The sequence below is a fragment of the Chanodichthys erythropterus genome, chromosome 5 (genome assembly GCF_024489055.1).
Source record: "Chanodichthys erythropterus isolate Z2021 chromosome 5, ASM2448905v1, whole genome shotgun sequence".
NCBI classification, from domain to species: domain Eukaryota; kingdom Metazoa; phylum Chordata; class Actinopteri; order Cypriniformes; family Xenocyprididae; genus Chanodichthys; species Chanodichthys erythropterus.
In genome coordinates, this window is record NC_090225.1 from 26,799,591 (window position 1) to 26,821,701 (window position 22,111).

Sequence of the window (22,111 nt, forward strand, 5' to 3'; positions counted from 1 at the left end):
TTATCTAGAGAAACCATCGCTCATTTTCAAAAAAAAATAAATACAATTTTATACATTTTAACCATAACTGCTCATCTTGAACTAGCTTTCTTCTTCTTCTCTATTAGAATTCCAGCAGTGTAGACATTGCTAAGTGTATTACTGCCCTCCACAGGATAAAGTTTGAACTAATTGTTATATACTTGCACTAGCATATTGATTATGACTATTTAGTTCAAACATTGACCTGTGGAGGGCAGTAATGCACTTAGCAGCGTCTACATTGCTGGAATTCTAATAGAGAAGAAGAAGAAAGCTAGTTCAAGATGAGCATTTATGGTTAAAATGTATATAATTAAAAAAATTTTTTAGAAAATGAGCAATGGTTTCTCTAGATAAGACCCTTATTTCTCATCTGGGATCACTATAAACTGTAATTTTGACCTTCAACCGTTTGGGCTCCATTAAAGTCCACTTATATGGAGAAAAATATATTTCTTCGACTGAAGAAAGAAAGACATGAACATCTTGGATGACATGGGGGTAAGTAAATTATCAGGAAATTTTAATTTGAAAGTGAACTAATCCTTTAAGACTGTTTTATTTCATATTGACTTGTTTTCCATTTCCATTCCTTATCCCATTGGCAAATAGGCATTGGCATTTTTTCTTCTTGTTTTAAGCATAAATCTAATATGAGGTTTATTTTTAAATCAATAGAAAATTATAATACATTGATAAAAAAATAAGCTAAAATCCAACTAAATTCAGATATATTCTACCAAAAAGCCTTATTTTACCCAATTTTGCTTCTCAAGTAAATATTTAGATTGTTTTTGCAAGACAAAAATGTTGATTAAAAGAAGTGGCATGGACTCGCTAGAAACTCCTCTTTCTCCATCATGGCTGTGCTTTTTTGCCCACAGACTGATAATTTCTCTCTATTTTTTTTTTTTTTTCTCCCTTTGGCTGGTGATTCAATTGACCGCGAAAAATAAATATGACAAAAATAATCTTTGGGTATCAAATACGCATCAACTCAAAAGCCACCCTCGCATCCAAAATAAGTCAACTCTATGAGGAAAATGTCCGTTATCTGAAGCACAGCCGTGGCTGTCGAAGGTGATTACAATAATTCGATTTGAAACATATACATATGAGTATACAGTATTTACATATACTCTGGATGCAGCTTATGTAAATTTGGCTTAAATATAATAACAACAATACTATGCTGTGATACAATGTTATCATTCCTTTACAACACGCACGCAGGCATCGACACACGCTCTCCCACAAACACACTACAAATGGACGCTTCCAACTACAGGTTTAGTGTCTCGAGCTAATCTCATTGTTATTGTTCTGAATGGTTAAAGGGCTTGGGATACAAATGCCAGTTTATGCAAGGACCTGTTCAGGAAGAGTAAACAGCTAATTCCTCCCTTTGCTGGCCACGAACGCAAAACCGAAACAAGCTATTCAAGTTCTTGTAAAGTCAAATCAGTGTAAAAAATATAAAGTACCTGCATAAGTAATGCATGACATGAAGGCTCCAGGAGCCACCTGACAAAAGAGCCATTTCTTTCACAAGGAACTGAGAGAAACATCCACAACAAAAGGGAAAGAAAAGAACATATACATATATATATATTCATATTTATAAAATCAAACCAAAAGAGAAGAGACTGTTTTTCAAGCCAGTTAAATGCACCAATTGTTTTCTGGAACCAGGAGAGACCGTGAAGTAAAAGACAGTAAAAGCTCCAACCGGGCCGCATCGGGTTTGTCCGCTCCTGCCCTCCTCAGTGCTAGCGTTCCGAGGGGCGTGTTTAGGGATTGTTCGGGACGGGCAGGGGGTTCAGCCGACGGCCTTGTGCTTTCCTCCGCAGCAACCGCAGGCCACGCCGCAGCGGTGGCACACGTGCAGCGGCGGGTAGCAGCACAGACAGGGCGCCAGCACCGACAGACCCAGCAGGGCCGTCCAGCGAAGGCAGAAACGTTCCTCGCTGGTGTCGCACGAGCACGGGTCCGAGTAGTCGCCTTCTGGGTCAGACATGCAGTGGTAGAGCATGCTGTCGGCGCACCACATGAAGCTGACCCGGTGGATGCAGGTCCGGATGGGGTCGGGGGCGTCGTGGCACTGTCCGCGTCGGTTCTCCTCGTGATTGAACATGTCCCGGCAGTAGACGCAGCGTGATCGCTCTCCGTCCTCTTTCCTTCGCTTGCCCTTGAGCTTGAACGCCCGAGGCTGGGTGGCCACCACTTCACTGCCGCCACCGCAATGGCTTTTGAGGTCACACTGGCTGAAGTCGGAGCTGGGCACGTAGGGGTAATTGTAGTCGTGCTTTAAGGGTTCGTTCTTAGCAATGTGAACGTATGAGTCCGAGTCCTCGGGCTGGATGAACTTGTCCGGCACGGAGGCGTATCGGTAGTCCTCGTAGCCTGTGATCAGCCAGCGCTCCCGGGGGTTTATTCGGACGATCTCTTCATCCTCAAAAGGGAAGGGGTTCCTGGAGAACTTCTAAAAGGGAAGAAGGAAACAAAGCATAAAAAGAGATGACTGTGCCTGTATGAGCATACATTGCAATTCTTTTTTTTTCTCACAATATTGAATCCTGTCATTTATTTGAAAATGTCATTTTCATGTTCCGTGTTCTTTTAGCTGTTACTTTATCTGATTTAGTAATATCATTTCAATATTGCTAATATTTAAAGGGGTCCTTGTTATGATTTCACTTTTTTAACCTTAGTTAGTGTGTAATGTTGCTGTTTGAGCATAAACAACATCTGCAAAGTTACAACACTCAAAGTTCAATGCAAAGGGAGATATTTTCTTTAACAGAAATCGCATTTTAAGGACTACAACAAACGGCTGGTAGGGACTACAACATGACAAACCCCCAAATTTCCATAAACCCTGCCCCGGGAACACACAACAAATGGGGTGAGGCCATGTTGGGCTGCTTTAGAGAAGAGGAAGAGTTGTTGTAGTTATCCACTAACCATTCAGAAACGTCCAGTTTCATTCTAAAAGTTGTAACTTCTTCCTGAGTCTCTCCATCAGTGTCGACTCCGGTTTGAACAATGTAAGGCTGAACACCGTTACTGACAATCCTCATTTTGGCTGCGTGAGATTCTCCAGCTTTGTGGTTGTTGAGCTGTTAAAGCTCCGCCCTCTTCTGGAAAGGGGGCCGGGAGCAGCAGCTCATTTGCATTTAAAGAGACACACACAAAAACGGTGTGTTTTTGCTCACACCCAAATGCGGGCAAATTTGACAAGCTATAATAAATGATCTGTGGGGGATTTTGAGCTGAAACTTCACAGACACATTCTGGGGACATCAGAGTTTCAATTATTTTACATTTAGATCAAGGATCAAAGTTCCAGCCCACCACCATAATTTTTATTACAATTCCGCCCCCCTTTTTGTGCCTGCACTCCAGAATGCTCCTGCTATCTTAAAGCGGAACTCAGTAAGATTTGTGAAGCTCCCCCTACAGGTTCCTTCAGTGAATCACACTGTCGTAAATACGCCAAGCGCAGCTCTGGACTACAATGACTACAACGCTCACCAGCGCAGTAGTTTTGCAAATACAGTACAAGAAATCTCGATGGAGGTGTGTAATTTTCGAAATTGTCTTCTAAAGTCACAATATATACATCGTTTCTGAATTATCGTAAAGCATTTTGTCACTCTCACGTGAACATGAGGCGAGATTGTGTCGGGTCGGCGAAGCTCAAATTGCAAGTGCTGTTTTCTGGCGTAGACGTGCCAGAGGGGGTTGGTGCACGCCTCAAACACACCACTACAAGTCAATTAACCATCGTAAGGACTTAGAAAACTATTTATGAAGGTAAAAAAAGTTACTTAGTTCTGCTTTAAAGGCCCTGATATAAACTGATGTAACTTCATTTTGAACAAAATCAGGCCAAATTTAAGTTTGTTCGCTTGCCAAAGCGAACTTTCCGGAAAAGTAAACACCTTTGTATTACCATTGGTCCATGTTGAAAGTTGTGATGCTTAATTTTTTTGTGGAAACTGTTATATATTTTTGTTTAGAATTCTTTGATGAATAGAAATTTCAAAAGAACAGCATTTATTTGAAATAGAAATATTATTTTGAAACAATATAATGCATTTACTGTCACTTTTGATGGTTAATGCATCCTTGCTGAATAAAAGAATTTCTTTTTACAGACACCAAACTTTATAATGACAGTGTATACATGTATCCCTGATCTAGATGATGTATTAATATTCATTCTTTTATCCAAACATTTACTAGGCTCCAGTTTGTATTCCACGTGACGCACCTGATCCAAGCTGTAGCGCTCAGGCGGCCGGTACTGCAGAATGCAGCGATGCGGGTGAGGCTCGTAGAAGGTGGAGGTGGCCACTAGTTGTGTAGTATGCTCTTTCTTCTGAGATGAGTTTGAGGAGCTGTCGGTGGCAGTCTGAACAACAAAAGAAAAAAAAAACACAAACTAGTCTCAGTCTCAAACAACCTAGAGACATCTGAAAATGAAATACAATATCTCAAGAGAAACATCAGGATGAAAAAACAAGAGCTGAACACAGTACATGTACTGTCCAGGAAACTGTGGTCAGTCTTGTCAAAAAGACATGAAGACAATCCTGATCACAGACAGGTGTTTTGCAGAGTAAATGCAGTTTTCCATGACATCATGGGCAAGCGGCATTGATTCACAGCTAAACATTAATGCACCACACACACGTCCATATACTGCACAATAAACACATATGCACATGTCAGTGCAGTCAATCCGACGTGACGTGGCTCAACTTCATTGTGCAATTAAACAAAAAAAAAATAAATCAGGCCTCAGGCCGCAGGATCTGTAAAAACCTCTGAAGTCTCCCTGTTATTAGAGGAACTTAAAATGATTCCAGCATGCTGGGATATAGGCCATCACACACAAAACCAACAGCTCTGGTCCGCAACATCACCAGAGAGACCTACAGAACACCTCAGCGCTTGTTCTATGTACCGAAATCAAGATATTTTCTTCCTGCTGAAGTAGAAAAGAAAATAATTCTGAAGTGCACCATCTAATGGAGATTATATTTTGCATTTAATGATAACATTTTATCAAGTGAAAACGTAGCTATGAACATCAAGATTGGTCGAGCAGAAGGAAAAGGAGTGTAGATTTGCTCTAACATTGCCAGGTAAGAGTGAAACCGAGACTCTGAAACAGCATGTCAGAACAGGTCAATGGAAACGGCCACATTTATACTTCAAACTTATTCTGCAGAAATGCAGGATTGGAGCTCTCTGTCTGGATGGGCTCCAGTGAAAAGTTTCCAGCCTGGTCGTTAAACACAAAACATTAGAATGGTGCAGACAGACAGCTGCCTGCGGAGGTGGACTGAACAGACAGACAGAACGACAGGCAGACAGGCAGGGCGGCTGGGCGGATGGGAAGTGATTAGTGGCTGAGAGTCTGGACGTGATCCTTCCTTTGGCTGAACCGGATGCCTTCAACAACCACCTGCCAGGTGGAGTGCGAGCACACACACACAGACTTCGAGCTTTAAAAAGATATATGTGGTTAGAAGAACGTATGTCAAAATATTGTTAAAAGAAGCTTGTTGGCATGAATAGTGAGAAACCAACAGAAAAAAAAAAAACCTTAAATGTTGTTTTTTTTGTTGTCTGTTAGTTTTGAGGTGTTAGTGTACAAAATTCACTTTAAACATATATGCATTTCAAATTTAAAGTCTTTCCCTTCTGGGAAAATGGAACAAAAAATTGACGATTTATCTTGGATGAATGCAGTCTCTAATAAAATGCCCTCCAGAATAATAATGAGAAAGTAAAACCTACTTCATTGGAAATTATACATAGACTGCAAATTCTCAATATGAGACAAGTTAAACAATTACCTAGTTCTGGCATGAAACTCTAGATGGCGCAGGCTGATAGGTCTTCAACCCATTTGGTAGTGATCACATCATTAACTACATAGCACAGCTGATTGGTTGCTGTTGCATCAGTGGCCAAAGAGCTGTGGCTCAACATTCAAACAAATACTGGTTTCAGAAACCCTACACCTTCCCCAGCTCCACCTGTATAGATCTGCTATGGGGTTCATTCATATATGTTACATATGCAGCAGCAGCATAGCAGATCTATTCCGCCAAGACAAAATACATTAACGTTGCCATATCCATTACCATGCCAATCTCCCAAGAGTCATCATGACAGAATTATGATTATGAAAAAAACTATCCCGTGGCAATTAAAAGTGAGGAAGATCTGCTGTGGCGACCCCCAAAGAGAGTAGCTAAAAGTGAAAGAGAATTTATTTATTTATTTATTTTCTCATTTAAAATATGCCAAATCAATATGAGAATAATAAGCAAATAAACAAACAGGTATGCACTGGGTGACCCCTAACAGGAGCAGCTGAAAGTGAGAGAGATTTTATTTTATTTTGCATTCATCCATTTTCCAAACCGCTATGTAGGGATGCAGAAATGCTGGAGCCTATCCCAGCATCTCGGGCTGTAGGCAGGGAAACATCCTGGACAGATGGGAAGTCCATCAAAGTGCTTTTATTTTATTTTAATGTCTTTTTAATAGTCAATGTTTAATTATTTTTGTTGAAAAATAAACAATAAAACATGTTATCACCTGCTTTTGACTAGCCAACAGCATCATTTCAGAGCTATAATGTAACTAAAACTCTTCAGATCATTTAAAAAGTGATGCACTCTATGATATGTCTCACCCAAACTCTCTTTTTTTTAGGAAATATGTCAACACAGGAAAGAAAACTTTGTTCATCAAGCCATTCATGGGGTCTGTAGGATCACTGGGATCAGATAATGCCGTGCCACTCAAGCTGAGTTTTTCCATGTTTGAGACTAAACTCCAGCTGGGCGAGAGGAACAAGGAGTCTCCGGTGGCTGGCTGTGTCCCTGCACCTTGGTTCTCTCTGTCCCAGGCCAGCCTGGCTGGGCCTTGGTTTCCCCTTCGTGTTCATACAAAGACCTCAGAACTGCTGGCCAAAAATAATACAGGCGTCCCTCAAATCCCTGCCAAGAGAGCCTGAGCTGACATGATTTAAAAATACGTTTAGGAGGATAGCTGGGGCCGGACAGCTGGAGATAATTAAAAACACAGACCCTTTCAGATGTTTACACTGCAGGTCTAAAAAACACTGGTCCAAAGTACTAAAGCAGTATCAGGCCGACAAAGATATAAAAACTAGTGAGCTGCTTTGCTGTCTACTGCCTAGGATGTCTTCTAAGGCAGAATCCTAACCTAGATGGAACCTAAAGATCTGAGTATGCTGCATTCTCCATATTCAGACTACGTGGTGTACCTTTTGTTTTGAGCTCTCAATTAGTTGCACATGCATTGTTGATTTTGCACCTTAGTCACAAAAAAATTGAACTGAACAGGGATGGTGTGCACGAATATCGGCAGACTGTGCTGATGACAAAAATAGTCATGTGGACTACCCGCAAGCAGCAGCGGATTCGGAACACGCACAAGCAAAGTATACTTTAGGCTTAAGAAGTGACTGATTTAGAATGCTCCCCATGGGAAACTTGTTTGTTTCTTTTTCGTTCTTCGCTTATGGGTAAAAAGAATATCAAAATACCTGAACTGCAGTATACTGTTGGAGAACATCCCAAGAGTGGTGTTTAGATGAATATGGAAATAGTTGCTGCACGCTTTCCATACCAAAGAAGGTGGAGCCTCAGAGCCACACCAGTTTATTGCCACAGAACAATGAAGTTCAAAGGAAGGCGTTTACCAGCTAGTCAGACGAACTTTCCTTGCTTTGGGAAGCTTTTTTGAACTTCTGAAACAAACTCCAGGCAAACATTTTTTTGGGCTGTTTAAGATGACGTTACAACTAGGACTGCCCTCAACTAATAATTTTTCTAGTTGACTAGTTCATTTAAGCGATTAGTCAACTAATTGCGCATTTATATTAATAAACCATATAAATCATAAGAATGAGCCTTTAATCATCATAGCCTAACATTATAATAATTTATTTATTTTTCGGGTGCAGAGATTAAGTCAATGATGCTGACTCGTCATCTCCGCAGTGGTGGACATGGCTATATGCACGTTTCATACGGATTACATAATCTGAGAATATTTGTTTTAGATTTGAATCAGTTACTTTAAAAGTTGATATCTCAAGCTTTCCATAGATATATTTCTTATGTCCATGAGGCAAGTATATGCAAAGTTTTGGTTTATTTTTGTGACACGCTCAAGTTTACTTGAGACTGAGACAGCAGAAAGCGCATCCAGTTAGTTTACATTATTTTACAAAAAAACAACATTTTATTTTTATTGTGAGTTTAAAGAACCATTTCGAAACTTGAATTATTCTTATCTGTATGACCATAAATGACAGAGTATTTTAAGTTAAATGCAAGTGATCGCACCGGCGCCTCCATGCAGTAAGCGTCATGCAGTAAGCGTGCTCTCCACACAAACACTTGGAAATGCACTAAATATTAGCGCACATTTATCTAGGTTAACTTTAGAGTGAGTGGACTTGCAAAGTTGCTACTAATTGTATGTTTCAAGTGATAAGCCATATTTGAGGTTGATGAATGATAGGCGAATGTTTAGATTTCCTGTTGTTAACAATATGTCCATCACACAGACTGCATGATTTCTTGTGTAGTTCTTTTTTCCTGCGACTAACAGGCTAATACCAATTTTGGTCAACTAAGCCTCTTCTCATCAACTAACTGTTAGTTGACTATTAGGGGGCAGCCCTAGGTACACCAGTTTGTTCTTCGATTTCACATGAAGTATATTGTGGGCTTTAGTCTATTTATTCCAATAGAGTTTGATGTCAGAATGTTGCTAAGATAGTATTATGACACTCTTATAGGCATAAAATACAGAAATATATATTACATAAGACATTTTGTTTGCTTCGTCTGCCATCTTGGACTTTTTCCCCTTGACTTAACACAATGCATTAGGGGATTGCCTGTAAAATGCAGCATTAAAATTTAACCAAAACTAGGTATCTTAGTAGGCAACATAATCATCTAAAATGCTGCCTACGTAGGAAGCTCACTCAATTTTGGAACAGAAACGAAGAACAAAACAGAGAGAACAAAAAACAGCACACTAAAGTAAATCGCTAACCCCTACCACAAAATCAACGGTCTTATCGAAAAGCTCTAAAGTGTGTGGCGTAGCGCAGATAACAAGAGAGTTCAAAGGCACATGTGGCCCAACTCTGATTCAAAGGCATACCTTCCCAGCAGCAGAGCCGATGCCGGCCCGTTAATGACGCGCAATCAGTGGCGCAGTGGGGGAGGGAGGAAAGATAATGAGGGGGGAGGGGGGTCTTTTGGGTAATTTCACAAATGGGCCCTCCTTCATTAAGTCTGAAGCTGGCCACCCTGTGGCACGAAGCCACACCAGACCAATCCAAACTGGGCCAGCAGAACTGTTTGAGCAATAAACTGGCTATAACTAGACAAAGCTTAATGTAGCCCCATAGGACTTACTGAGAGAGAGCCAGCATGAAGAGCACAAAAAATAGAAGCAGTGGTCAAAACCAGGCTCATACATAGACCAAAACTGAGTACAGAGGTCAGAAACAATAATGTAAGCCTTTAAAAACCTATGGGAAGGACCAACTACTACATAAGCAACAACAAAAGATGAATTTGAGACAGTATCAATACAAAAGCAATAATTTTACTTTTTATTTGTTTTGTTTTTTTTCTTATAAAATTTGCTCTAATGATGCTAGGGTGTTGTGGGAGGTTACCTTAGCAACCATTGCAAGATGGTTGCTAAGGTGTTCTGAGTGTTTTTAAATGTTGCTATCCGGTTACCGGGTTTTCTGAGTTGTTGCAATTCCCAATCCTGTTCCTGGAGCTCTACCTACTTACAGAGTTAAGATCCAACCCTGATCAAACACACCTGTCTGTAATTATCAAATGAATAATTATCTCCTGAAGATCTTAATAAGCTGCTTCATTTATATTTGATCAGGGTTGGAGGACCCCTGGTCTAAGGCCCTGTTTCCATCTGGTATTAAGATGCATTTTGGTCAATCAGATCACAACTGGACAATGCTAAATACAGGTGTAAATAGGGTCTAAAACGCTTTGAGCTTGTCCACTTTCGACCACTTCCAGAGGTAGTCGAAAACGCATTCGACCGGGTTGCTTTCGTAATGGAAATGCTCATGTGGTAGTATGTGATCGAACAGCCACTAAAGACCACCTACTCTCCACCTACTAACGTAACACGTAAACATTACGAGAAGCGCGCTAAACAGAAGGGATTAAAACATTGTCAGCTGAAGACCCAAGTTTGGTTTGAAGACGAAAAACTGATCAAGCACAATGTTCTCTCACCATTCCTGATTTCTAACATACAATCACAGTATTCGGACAGTCTTGCAGCTGTCAAAAGCTGCTGCTCTCTGTGTTTTTCCGTCGTCTCCGGTAGCGTTCATATTTAAATTGCGCAAACTTAGTTTGTCCATTAGATCGAAAGATCTGAAAAAAAAACAAAACAAAAAAAACATATATTAACCCGCCCATAGACCCTCCCCTTAATGAAATCAGGACAGAAGTGGTTGAAAGTGGACAAAAGAGACTAAGATTAAAATACCAGGTGTAAATGGGTATGTGTCTCTCTCGTCTACTTGTGATCCAATTAACCAGAAGGCATCTTAATACCAGGTGGAAACAGGGACTACAATATTCTGGTCTCTAGGTGGCTCGGGTACCTTCTTTAATGTAAGTCAAAGGGAATTATTTGGTTGTTGCTTGACTTTTAACTCCAACATATACCATATAACATTACCATGCACCTTGAATTTTTCGTACCAATGTGTTTGTCCAGAAGGTGGCAACACTGTTTCGGGCCGTTGTTTAACAGTCAAAATTGAAACAGTTGAGATGGAGCAAAAACAAAACTACTTGACACCACAACAAAAAAAGATACCTGAGCTGATGAACACTTGCGTGAAGGGGTTCAGTTACCCGCAACTGAGTAGAGAACAAAGACATTTTAATCACATGGAGTGTAGTTTGAAAAGTTATGTGTTTGACCATATGCATATGGTAACCTTTTGCATCGAAACTGAAGAGTACTGTGGTTTTAGTGTCAGACTCTTCTAATAGCTGTTTATCTGGCCAGAGGAACATGTCTTGAGGTGCTGCATGCTTTACAGGTTAGCAGTTAACAGGTTTGAGGATAGTTGGATTTGCTGTGCATCAAAAGCTTTCCTGCTGCTCAGGTCAACTGCAAGCAATCAGATCTGATCGCACCAAATGCCCGCCATCGTGTGTGCGGTCAGCGTGTGCTGAACGTGCATGACTGATGCTATCTGGAAAGGGTTTTATATTCTGTATAGGACTCCAAACCACTGACAACAAGGTTTTTATGGTGTTTTCAGCTCTAATTCCTCAATAAGACAATCCAGGGAGTGAAAAATGTGCTGGAACTAATTGAGTTCCAAGTCAAATTGCCTGTAATTAGCCACCTTGAATCTGAGGCAGGCGGCCCGGAGGTTGGAAGGGCACCGGTACCTTTTCCACTGCTGTGATTAGTGCTGAGAGACTTTACGTACACATACTCCACATGCAGATGCCCAATGCTGCTAAGGACCGGAGAGGATAACAGAATAAAGGTTCTCTACCTCTTGCATAAAGAAGCATTGATTCTTTCCACATCATTTTTTTCCCCTCTTCCCAGAACTGTTAGTCTTCCACATCCCACTTCCTCTGAGCATCCTCCAGGGCCCTGGCTGTGAGCTCTCTATACAGCAAAGCCTTATCCTGCCTGACTGCTGCACAGGAAGTTGTTTTTTGTCATTTATATATTTCCTCCCAACACACACACACACACACACACACACACACACACACACACACACACTACACAGCCCAAATTGTCAGAAACTCTACCTTACTCTATTAACACTAGAAGTCCCAGAGAGCAGCCATTTGGCTTTTCTACCTATAAAACCCGCAGGACAGCCGATGGGCTGGAAGTCTTTAGGCTAATATCCTTAATCAGCTGTGAACAGTTGCTTTTGTTATGTAAACAATGTGGGGCCATGCTGAGCCACTTCAAGGAAACTTGTGTTTCACTTTGCCATCTTAGGGAGAAATCAACACACATGTTTTGTTTTTTTTCCCTTTGTTGCTGAGATCTATTGATAAAAATAGTACAAAATAAAATAAAGAAACCAACCATTTGTACACATATTTACAAATAATATTAAAAAGTGAGTGAGTACATTCCAGAAATCTCTCACAATCCTGGCACTGGCTGGCAATATATTATAAATACATTTTGTATATATTCATTATATATTAATCTTATATTTGAAATACATCATAAGTCCATTTTTAAAAGTGTTTGAAAGATGGGTTCAAGTGTACTACAAGTGTTAACTAAATACATTTTTCTATACAGAGATAGTATGTTAAAAGCACATTTTAGTTCAAATTCATGGTGTCTCAAAATAGCACAGTTGAGTACACTTAGATGTTCTTAAGATTATCTTAAGAAGTACTAAAGAAGAGCTTTTAGTATATTAAGTACAAAATAAGTGCATGGAAATAGAGCACTGGACATTATGGAAGTGTAAAAGTGTACTAAAATAAAGTGTATTTTACTGCACTTTTTTTCATCTGGGTAGACACTACAACACTTTCCGTTTGGATTAAGATTATTTTTATTACCACACTGGCAGATATTGATAATTTTACTTAAGTAAAATGCACTTAATTTAGATCCCCCCAGGAAACAAGACTAAATATCATATATAATTTTCTCATATAGAAAATCCATCTTGATTTAAGATTTTTTTTTTTTTTAATTTACTTGAAATAGGATAAAAAAAAAATACTTAGTATGAAAAGCATGGTTGCAGTGTGAATGAGTGAGTTAACTTTTTAAACATCACTTGCACTCCCTCATTTCAGGGTTAACATACTCAGAGTTTTCACTTAACCTCCTTTCTGAAACCGGCCCATGGTCAATCAAGTTCTCTGCTTTTAGCAGCCCTCCCTCCCCCACACATACAAACAAGCCACCAGCAACCATTCACACACACACCCCCAACCCCCCTGCAGATTGCTCAGGTAATGACCATATTTACACATGAATTGATGCTAATGATAGCCAAAAGACTAGCCAGTTAGCATCCACTTGGCTAAAGGAGGGTTACAAATCTCTGGGACTTCTAGTGTTAAAGTATAGAGCAGAGCTTCCCAAACTTCAGAGTGGTAAGGCCCCCCCAAAAACATAGCAAAAGCTCCACGACCCCCCACGTTTATCGATTTTTGCAAATGAACTTTTCAGGTTCATACAGGATACATGTACTCCTCGCTGTAGATACTTACTAGTTTTACATTTACTTGAAGTGCAGTTAGGTCTGTTATTGTCATCCTCTGCTCCACCGTGGCATTATTGAATTGGAGGTTAATTGTGACCAACTGTGAATTCCTGCTAAGCAACTGACGTCAGTTTGAAAATAAGTAATGTATCTCACCTCTCTATAATGTGAAAAAATAATGTTTTTATATGTTTTATGTTTGTGTAATAAGGAGGGAAGAAATCACATTTCAGAACAATTAGAATATTTTAATTTTTTAAATTATTTTAATATCTTGATTTAGCCTATCCACGGCCCCCCTGCAATACCGCTACGGCCCACCGGGGGGCCGCGGCCCACAGTTTGGGAAGCACTGGTATAGAGTAAAGAGTGTATTCATGCAATGTGTAAATTAGATACATACCCGAAAAAAGCTCAAATTAGAAATAATGGGATTGTTCAATTAAAAATTAAAGTGCATGTGAATACACTATAAGTCATACTACATATTTATGAGCAGACTTATTCACTGAAAATCAAGTCTTGCTAGACAAGTCTTAGCGGTTTGGACATTCTGTTATAAATATCACCTTTGTGCTCTAAAGAAGAAAGCCAGTCATACCAGTGTTATTTTAGTATCACTGATATACTATTCTAGTTTTTGTTCATATTTTGAATTAATATAGTCTGATTTCATTTTAAAGGGATAGTTCACCCAAAAATTAAAATTTGATGTTTATCTGCTTACCCCCAGCGCATCCAAGATGTAGGTGACTTTGTTTCTTCAGTAGAACACAAATGATGATTTTTAACTGCAGCCGCTGCCGTCTGTCAGTCAAATAATGAGAGTGAATGGGAACTCGAACAATAAGAGTCGAAAAAACTTGCATAGACAAATCCAAATTAAACCCTGCGGCTCGTGACGACACATTGATGTCCTAAGACACGAAACGATCGGTTTGTGTGAGAAACCGAACAGTATTTATATCATTTTTTACCTCTAATACACCACTATGTCCAACTGCGTTCAGCATTCGGTTAGTTAAGTCTGATCACGCTCTGACAGTGGCAGTGATGTCTCGCACTTTTTGAAGTATGTGAACGCAGTTGGACATAGTGGTGTATTAGAGGTAAAAAAATTATATAAATACTGTTCGGTTTCTCGCACAAACCGAACTCTGGTAATTCTTATATGAACACTATTTTTGGGAAGGTTACAATTTTGGTGTTCAACATTGTTTCAGAAATGCAAACAATTAAAGATATTGAAATGTAAACTTTATTTGGTTGGTTTTATGTTGTTTAAGTTAGCTTTAAGAAAAGAAATACGACTATTTGATTATTAAATTACTTTTTAAAAGAGGTAAATTATCTTTAAAATTTCACATGGGTTTGAATCAGATTAATTTAGATGGTCACTATACACACAGATGGTGCAACTTCAGATACTTTAATTGTACTTCTGCATCATTTTCCCTTGTCTTGAGGACAACATAAACCATATCAAAAGCACTAATTTCTCTTCATAACTCATGACTCATCCTAGACATTATGACATTTTTAAGCATTATCATTGAGTGTTTGTTTTTGTCATGGTGTAGGGCGATGCAGTGATATGTCAGCATTATGATCTCTGGAGCACTTAGTACTCTCTGCTCTGCCAATCAGTTCAATGTATCTGGTGACCTGAAATGCAAGTGATGTTTTTATTATTATTATTATTATTATTATTCAAATAGTATTTTAATTGAAAAGTGTTTGTTTCCCCCAACATACAATATTTTGCAAGCAGTGAATAAGGTGCTGTATAGTATTGACAGTGACATTGATTATCACGACAATAACTGAGAATTGTCAAGTCACAGTTGCACGTTTGAAGTGGAGACAGTGTCTGTGTGACTACATAATGTGGAAGAAACACCCTTCATCGATCCGGTGAGAAACCGGAGTGAAACCAGAGCACCCAGAGGAAACCCATGTAGACACGGGGGGAGAACATGCGCTCCACAGAAAAAGACATCCTAGCTCAAGCTGGGACTCGAACCATGAACCTTCTTTGAAGACAAACTTTGATGTTGGCTTGAGTAAACCTAATCTGAAAGTTTAAAATAGTATAACAAGTTTTACACATTTAAGGTAATTTACATTTTAGCATTATGCATTGTTAGCATGCAACAAAGTGTTGCTGCATGTTTTGGCAGGTTACTAGCATGATGCTTGCCATAGTCTAGTGTATGTTTACATTTAAAATGACTGACAGATAGAGTTTAGAAGAGTCTTTGCCCATTTGAGAAGTCCATTAATGTAAGTCTATAGGATTTTTGGCCTCTTTGGAAGTCCGCTACAGGATGACGGATCAACTTTTTTTTTTACTATTGGTATTTTAGTCTATTTTTTTATTTTAGAAGAACATACAAATACATCAGTATTTTGCCTTTCTCAAACATTAAAAATAAAATAAATAAACAGAAAAGAAATGTGTTCAAATATAATTTATTTGAAACCATTAACCATGATAGTATAAATACAAAAATGTTGTAACTTCCAAAAAGTTTTCTGTCTAATTCGGTTTAATAAAGCCAATATTCCAAATATACTATGGTTTTGCTGGTGAAATAAAATGAATCAATATTGCAGTAATTTCTATGACATTTAATGCGACATTAACACCCGCCAACCTGCAAAAAGTGGGTGGATTTCAGATGTGACGTGTAACGCAGTCAGTCCAACTAGCCTCTTTGGCGGGTTGAATTTTATCTATAATATATACATTTTTGAGTTGTAGTCTTTTAAAAAGGCATCTGAAATAATGAACTAAGTTTAATGTAGTGTTGTCAAAAATATAGATTTTTTTTCAATTGCTGCGCTTTCTCACTTTCTCATCTCTCCTACAGCGAGTCGACAAAAACTCCCCTCACTCACTTCATTTGCTCTGGATGAATATAGTTGGTGTTGCAAGACTTGAATTTTGGCGTGGGATTGCCCGTATTGTGCATAATTTTTCTCATTCCCACAGATTTTGTGCTCACACCCAAATGCACACACATAAAGCTGCCTCATACTAAATTAAGTTCTTTTTCATTGTTTTTACTGTATATAGTGCTTAAACAGTCAAGTACACAAAATAATGAGAAAATGCTGGTCTTGGCAAGTATTCACGTAAACAGTTATGTTTTAAGTGAACGTAAACATGCATGTGTAACAGTATAATGGATCAGTGCGTCAGGTCTTGAAGTGACAGCAGCCTAATATACCTGCCGCCAAATTATGAAATGATATTAAAAATATCTACATGGCAGTTTTTCTCCATGGTATCGATGTCAAAATTGTGGCCAGTGAAAATTCTGGATTGGTTAGTAACTTTGGAAAACCACTAGAAACAGTGACTGGTGAGCAAAAAAGTTAATGTCAAGCCTGTATGTATGTACTGGTGCACAAATCAATAAAAATGGAAAAAGAAATGACTGTAAAAAAAAAAAGATATTTGTTTTAAGCCAATTCAGAGCAAATATGTATTAGGTGAAAATGACATTTCTGATCCGTTCTAGATTGAGGTGCTGTAAGCACAAGCATCCCAAAACCATGCGTCTCAAAGCACATAAAAGACACACCCTGCTAAATGCCCAGCATTCAGAGACGCAGAGCGAGTCCTTTCCCTGATCTGAATAAGCTAAAACGAGCTGAGGTTAAGTATAGGTTAGCTCACGAGGAACCATCAGGAGGAATGTACATCCCAGCAGAGGAACAACTCCCCTCGACATAATCGCCCCGAGCTGTAAATCCAGACCCGCATTTCTGCTGTCTGCGGCCACTTGCCTCGCACGGCAATATATGGAAAGGTCATCAACACCAGCCCCCAACCCAACAACTGCGCCAGCAACCTCACGTGGAAGTGTGCGTCCACTCGCTTCCGACAGCCGCAGAATGTGTGTGACCTGCAAAACAGGTAGGTTTTAAAAAGAACTGGGGCAGTATATCTCGTTCTGTTTTCCAAACGCAGGGAGGGACGCACCCAACAGCACAAGAAGAGCATAAATTCCAGGACGGAAAGAAGCGTTGGATTAAGTTTCCTTTCAAGCTCAGGGTCCTTGGCTTAGCAGTCTACCCTTTTGGCCTGAAAGCGAGACAGACAGCGAGTGAAAGAGGAGCCATGAGGCTTCCCCTGTGCGTGCCCCCCTCCTTCCACCCAGGGCGGCAGTAAATCAGGATGGCAGTTAGCTAGGAAGCAGCTGCTAATGATAGTTTTACTGGGGAGAGCAGGAAGTCATCTCCTGACCCCGCCTGCTGCTCCTGGTCTCCTGTGACTGTGACAAAAGGACAGTAAGTGGGCAAAAGCCAAGCGTCGGAACAGCCTACTCAGAAATCGCCACAGGAAACCTGCCTGCGCTGCTATCACATCCACCATCTTCAAAAAACAAAGGCCCGTCTCTTCCACAGTGGGAAAAAATATCACAAGGGCCTTTTCTGGGATGCTTCAAACACACTCAAAGCTGAAGGGAAGAGGAAGTTACTAAATATTACTTTTAAAACATACATGTCCTTAGTGCACTTTAGCGTGAAAAGACACGCACCACCAATATGTTTGGGTGAGGAAACAGAAAAACATGTCAAGAACATGTCTGGCTCATACAGATCCACGTAAATGACATGAGCTGAAGAAAACGAAAAGAGTTCATTCCCACGACACATTAATTCCTTCCCTCATTTTTGTTAAACCGTGGACATGTTGTACTAATTTGCTCCCTCAGTTTTGTTCAATCGTAAATTTAACAAAAGCACAATCTACCCTAAGTAAATAAATAAAAAATACTGAATAAGTTAAGAAATGTTGCCAAAAATTAATCAATTGATTTTTCTTCTGCATGTCTTGTGCAGGGATGTAATATTTCACTCCAAAATCAAAAGAAATAAATAAGAAATTTTATTTAGCTGAAAGAGAAGGAAGCCTGAAAACCATTACATTTTTAATAACATTTAAAGGGATAGTTCACACAAAATTGAAAATTTGATGTTTATCTGCTTACCCCCAGCGCATCCAAGATGTAGGTGACTTTGTTTCTTCAGTAGAACACAAATTATGATTTTTAACTCCAACCGTTGCCGTCTGTCAGTCATATAATGCGGGTGAATGGGAACTTCTTTCATAAGAGTAAATAAAACTTGCATAGACAAATCCAAATTAAACCCTGCGGCTCGTGACGACACATTGATGTCCTAAGACACAAAATGATCGGTTTGTGTGAGAAACTGAACAGTATTTATATATAATTTTTTACCTCTAATACACCACTATGTCCAACTGCGTTCAGCACTCGCTTAGTTAGGTCTGATCGCGCTCTGACAATGGCAGTGATGTCTCACGCATATACTTCAATGAGTGCGAGACATCACTTCTGCTGTCATACCGCGATCAGACCTAACTAGCCGATAACTCGCATTATTTGACTGACAGACGGCAGCTGTTGCAGTTAAAAATCATCATTTGTGTTCTACTGATGAAACAAAGTCACCTACATCTTGGATGCGCTGGGGGGTTAGCAGATAAACATAAATTTTTGGGTGAACTATCCCTTTAACACTTTTGCCCCCAAATCTTATTACATTAAACGAAATCGAAGAATGAACTGATGTGACGTCATTTCGAACAAAATCAGGCCAAAACGAAGTTCATTTTGTGTTCTTTTTGGAAGTTCGAAACGGTTTGCCAAAGCGAACTTTCAGGAAAAGTCCGCTCCAGCTGCAAAACACCTTTGTACTACCATTGGACCGTGACGATAACGTAATAGGAGGTGTCCGCCAAGGCTCCGCCTTCACTCATGTGGGACGCGTCTTTAACTCATTTCGTGTGTTTGAGTTCGTCGAGGTAAGAGCTCCATGGGTGAAAACATGAACACACTGGATAGCCGCTTTATAGTACAAAATGAAGTTGTGCTTATAAAAAAATTAGGCACTAACACTGTTTTTCATGTTTGATACAGTAAAGATGCTTGCTTTTGAGCAATCTATTGAATAAAGTGCTATATGAAGACGTGACGTGACTGGAGTGCTAGTTTGCAGAGCTCGTGCTAACATACCCATGTTGTTATGATCAGACGCTTTTCTTATGCTTTCTATAATAAATGCTTACTGTTTTCTCATTTTTGTTGTGTTTATTTTGTTACTGAGAAGAAAGTGCACGGCACATATTTTACATATTCATCTAAACGTCGATATCAGCAGTGTGGGCGGCGTCAGATGTCCGTTTACAGTATATCGCTGGTCACGCATTTCGAACTTCGTTTTACCCCTAAACGAAGAACGAAAAAGAACTTTGTTTGAAGTATACCGGGGCCTTAATGCAATAAATCTCATTCTCATTACTGTAATGCAGAAAAAAATTAATTTGTTATTATATTTCAATTGTATTTAAATTTAAATTATATTGCATACATTTTATGGCTGCATGATTAATTGAAATTAAACCACACGTGATTTGGCAAAGGCTTTTTTTATGCGCAGCTCCTCAGTGAAGCACAGCTCTGTGATCAGTAGTAAATGCTGCTCCATCTGAAAGCCAGAGGGCGCTCTCGCAGAAATTCCAAATATGCCCTGCAGAAGTACGATATAACACACATCATTCCAGGAAATGGGCATCATACTATTGTTGTAGTTAAATAAACAGAACATTGAAATGCTTTGATTGATTAAACATGACAAATAAACACAATATATCTGAGTTCTTCTCCGAGTTCTTCAAGCCTTCTCTGGTATTTTCATGATAATAACGTATATTTATACTTAAATGCTAATCGACAAAGCCTTTCTCACTGTATAGAATACTATGAAATATGCTGTGTGCCTTGCTGTGTAAGAAGCCACGTCATCTCACAGAAGGATGTTTTTAAACACTCGACTGATGTTATGAATTGAGTTTGAAATAAAAACATGTAATTAAATGTCGTCTTTTGTTGGACAAGAGGTTCATAAATGCAAGATGTTTGATGCATGTTGCTTTTTCAAATGCACATTATAAGCGACTCAAACTCGCAGAGCTTTCAGATGAAGCAGCATTTACTACTGATCACAAACCCGTGCTTCATTGAAAAAAAGAAAGAAAAAGTAATCGCACTAAGCCAAATTGGTTTAAGCGCGATTTCATGTTAATTGCACCCTAATACGTTTAAATTTTATGTTATTTAAATTGTATATATCATTGAAGTATTTACCCATAGCATTAATATTTGTTACTCCCTTTAATCTATGCATGTTTCAATAAAAAAAATAAAATAAAAAAAAATTGTTTACGTTACATTACGTTTACGGGCATAAAATTAGAAAAAATGACACGCATCAGTTTAACAGAAATAATAAAGCCATAGTTACTTTTTTGTCCATTCTTCTTTGAATTTTCAGTCTACATCAATCTTCTGTCTATCAGAATAATTCATAGTGTCATCGCCTTCATGATTAGACGTACCGCTGTATCAGTGTCCTTATTCACACAAATATATATTTCATCTGAGGAAGACATGATGGAATATGTGCACATACACAGTGCTGGTTCATGTTTGGAGCAAGAGAGTATATGAATTATGTTCATAATAACATGCTTGCTCTGGTCCAGATATGAACTATGAGTGTTGTTAAACTCATCATGGCATAGAAACCGCTCTCATGCACGTTCCAAGTGTTGTTACATATTAAATATTGTTACAGTTGTATTTTCCATGTGTTGGTTGTCAAACTCCTGCTCTTACCGCATTGTGGAGAAAATGCAAACAACACTTTGTGTTACTGTACTGAGGAAACTTATGAAACTCAAAGCTGAAAAGGCAGAAGTGAAGGAACAGTGCAGAAAAGGTTTTTCGTGACTTTTGAATTCTCTGCTGTAATGCGATCTCATGCATAATACAGCGCAGTGATTGGAGTAAAAGAGTTAATGCAAGAATAATGCAGCAAAAAGCTCAGCAACGGATGACGTAGATGCGTACTCCCCAGCCACAGCTCCGAATTAACGCATATACCTCACTTTTCATGACGTTGGCTCAACTTTGCTTTTTAAAATGGAATAACAAAATGGCTCCAAAAAATGAAAAAAATACCACCTTTCCCTTAATAATAAACATAATGAGTGCTATTGTTGTTTTCATTGATGTGCAACCTTTACATATCTGTTAACATCTCAAAAATGTGTTAGGGTTTCATGACCTTTCAAATAATCATTAAACAACAAAGGCTCTTACTGTGAACACATCATCATCTCCAAGTTCAGCCTCATTTTGGAGTGTTGAAGAGGAAGTTGTGGAACCTAAAATAAAACACACAAACAGGAGACATGAGCTAACAGACCTTCACATATCCTGTCGGTTAATGGTGGTATTTGAGGTTGGAGAGAGACAGAAACTGACAAGACAGTGAAAGATTGATTGATGGATGAAACACAACTCCAGCCAGATGTCCTAGAGCATATCACTGACACCTTAGGCATCACATTGCTAATCTATAGTCTCTCTACCCTTGACATAGGTGGTTGTAGTTAATTCACAAAGTCTTGCAGCACATTTAAGACTGCTTTAATTATTTGTTGTTCTAAACAAAAACACAACATGCTTCTGAAATAGTAAAAGTGGTTTGGTAGTATGCTGTTGTGAACATGTTGTTTTGCTAGCTAACACAACAGTGGTCTTAGACTTCCTACTGACACCTACTGGTGTGGATGCAGAATCACACACACAAGTTTTTCGTTTATTGATGCAATTGCGAATATACCATATTCACGTA

General features: G+C 39.1%; 1 protein-coding gene across 1 annotated transcript in view; it reads right to left on the reverse strand.

The window, feature by feature from the left end:
- Window positions 1–372: 372 nt before the first annotated feature.
- spred2b (sprouty related EVH1 domain containing 2b) overlaps window positions 373–22,111 on the reverse strand; it is a 50,688-nt gene continuing 28,949 nt past the window's right edge. The window contains exons 4-6 of the mRNA XM_067386740.1: window positions 21,574–21,638; window positions 4,298–4,438; window positions 373–2,503 (exon numbers count right to left, since the gene is read on the reverse strand). Coding sequence (XP_067242841.1) covers window positions 1,841–2,503; window positions 4,298–4,438; window positions 21,574–21,638 — 869 coding nt within the window. The 3' untranslated portion in view covers window positions 373–1,840. The remainder of the gene's footprint in view (window positions 2,504–4,297; window positions 4,439–21,573; window positions 21,639–22,111) is intronic.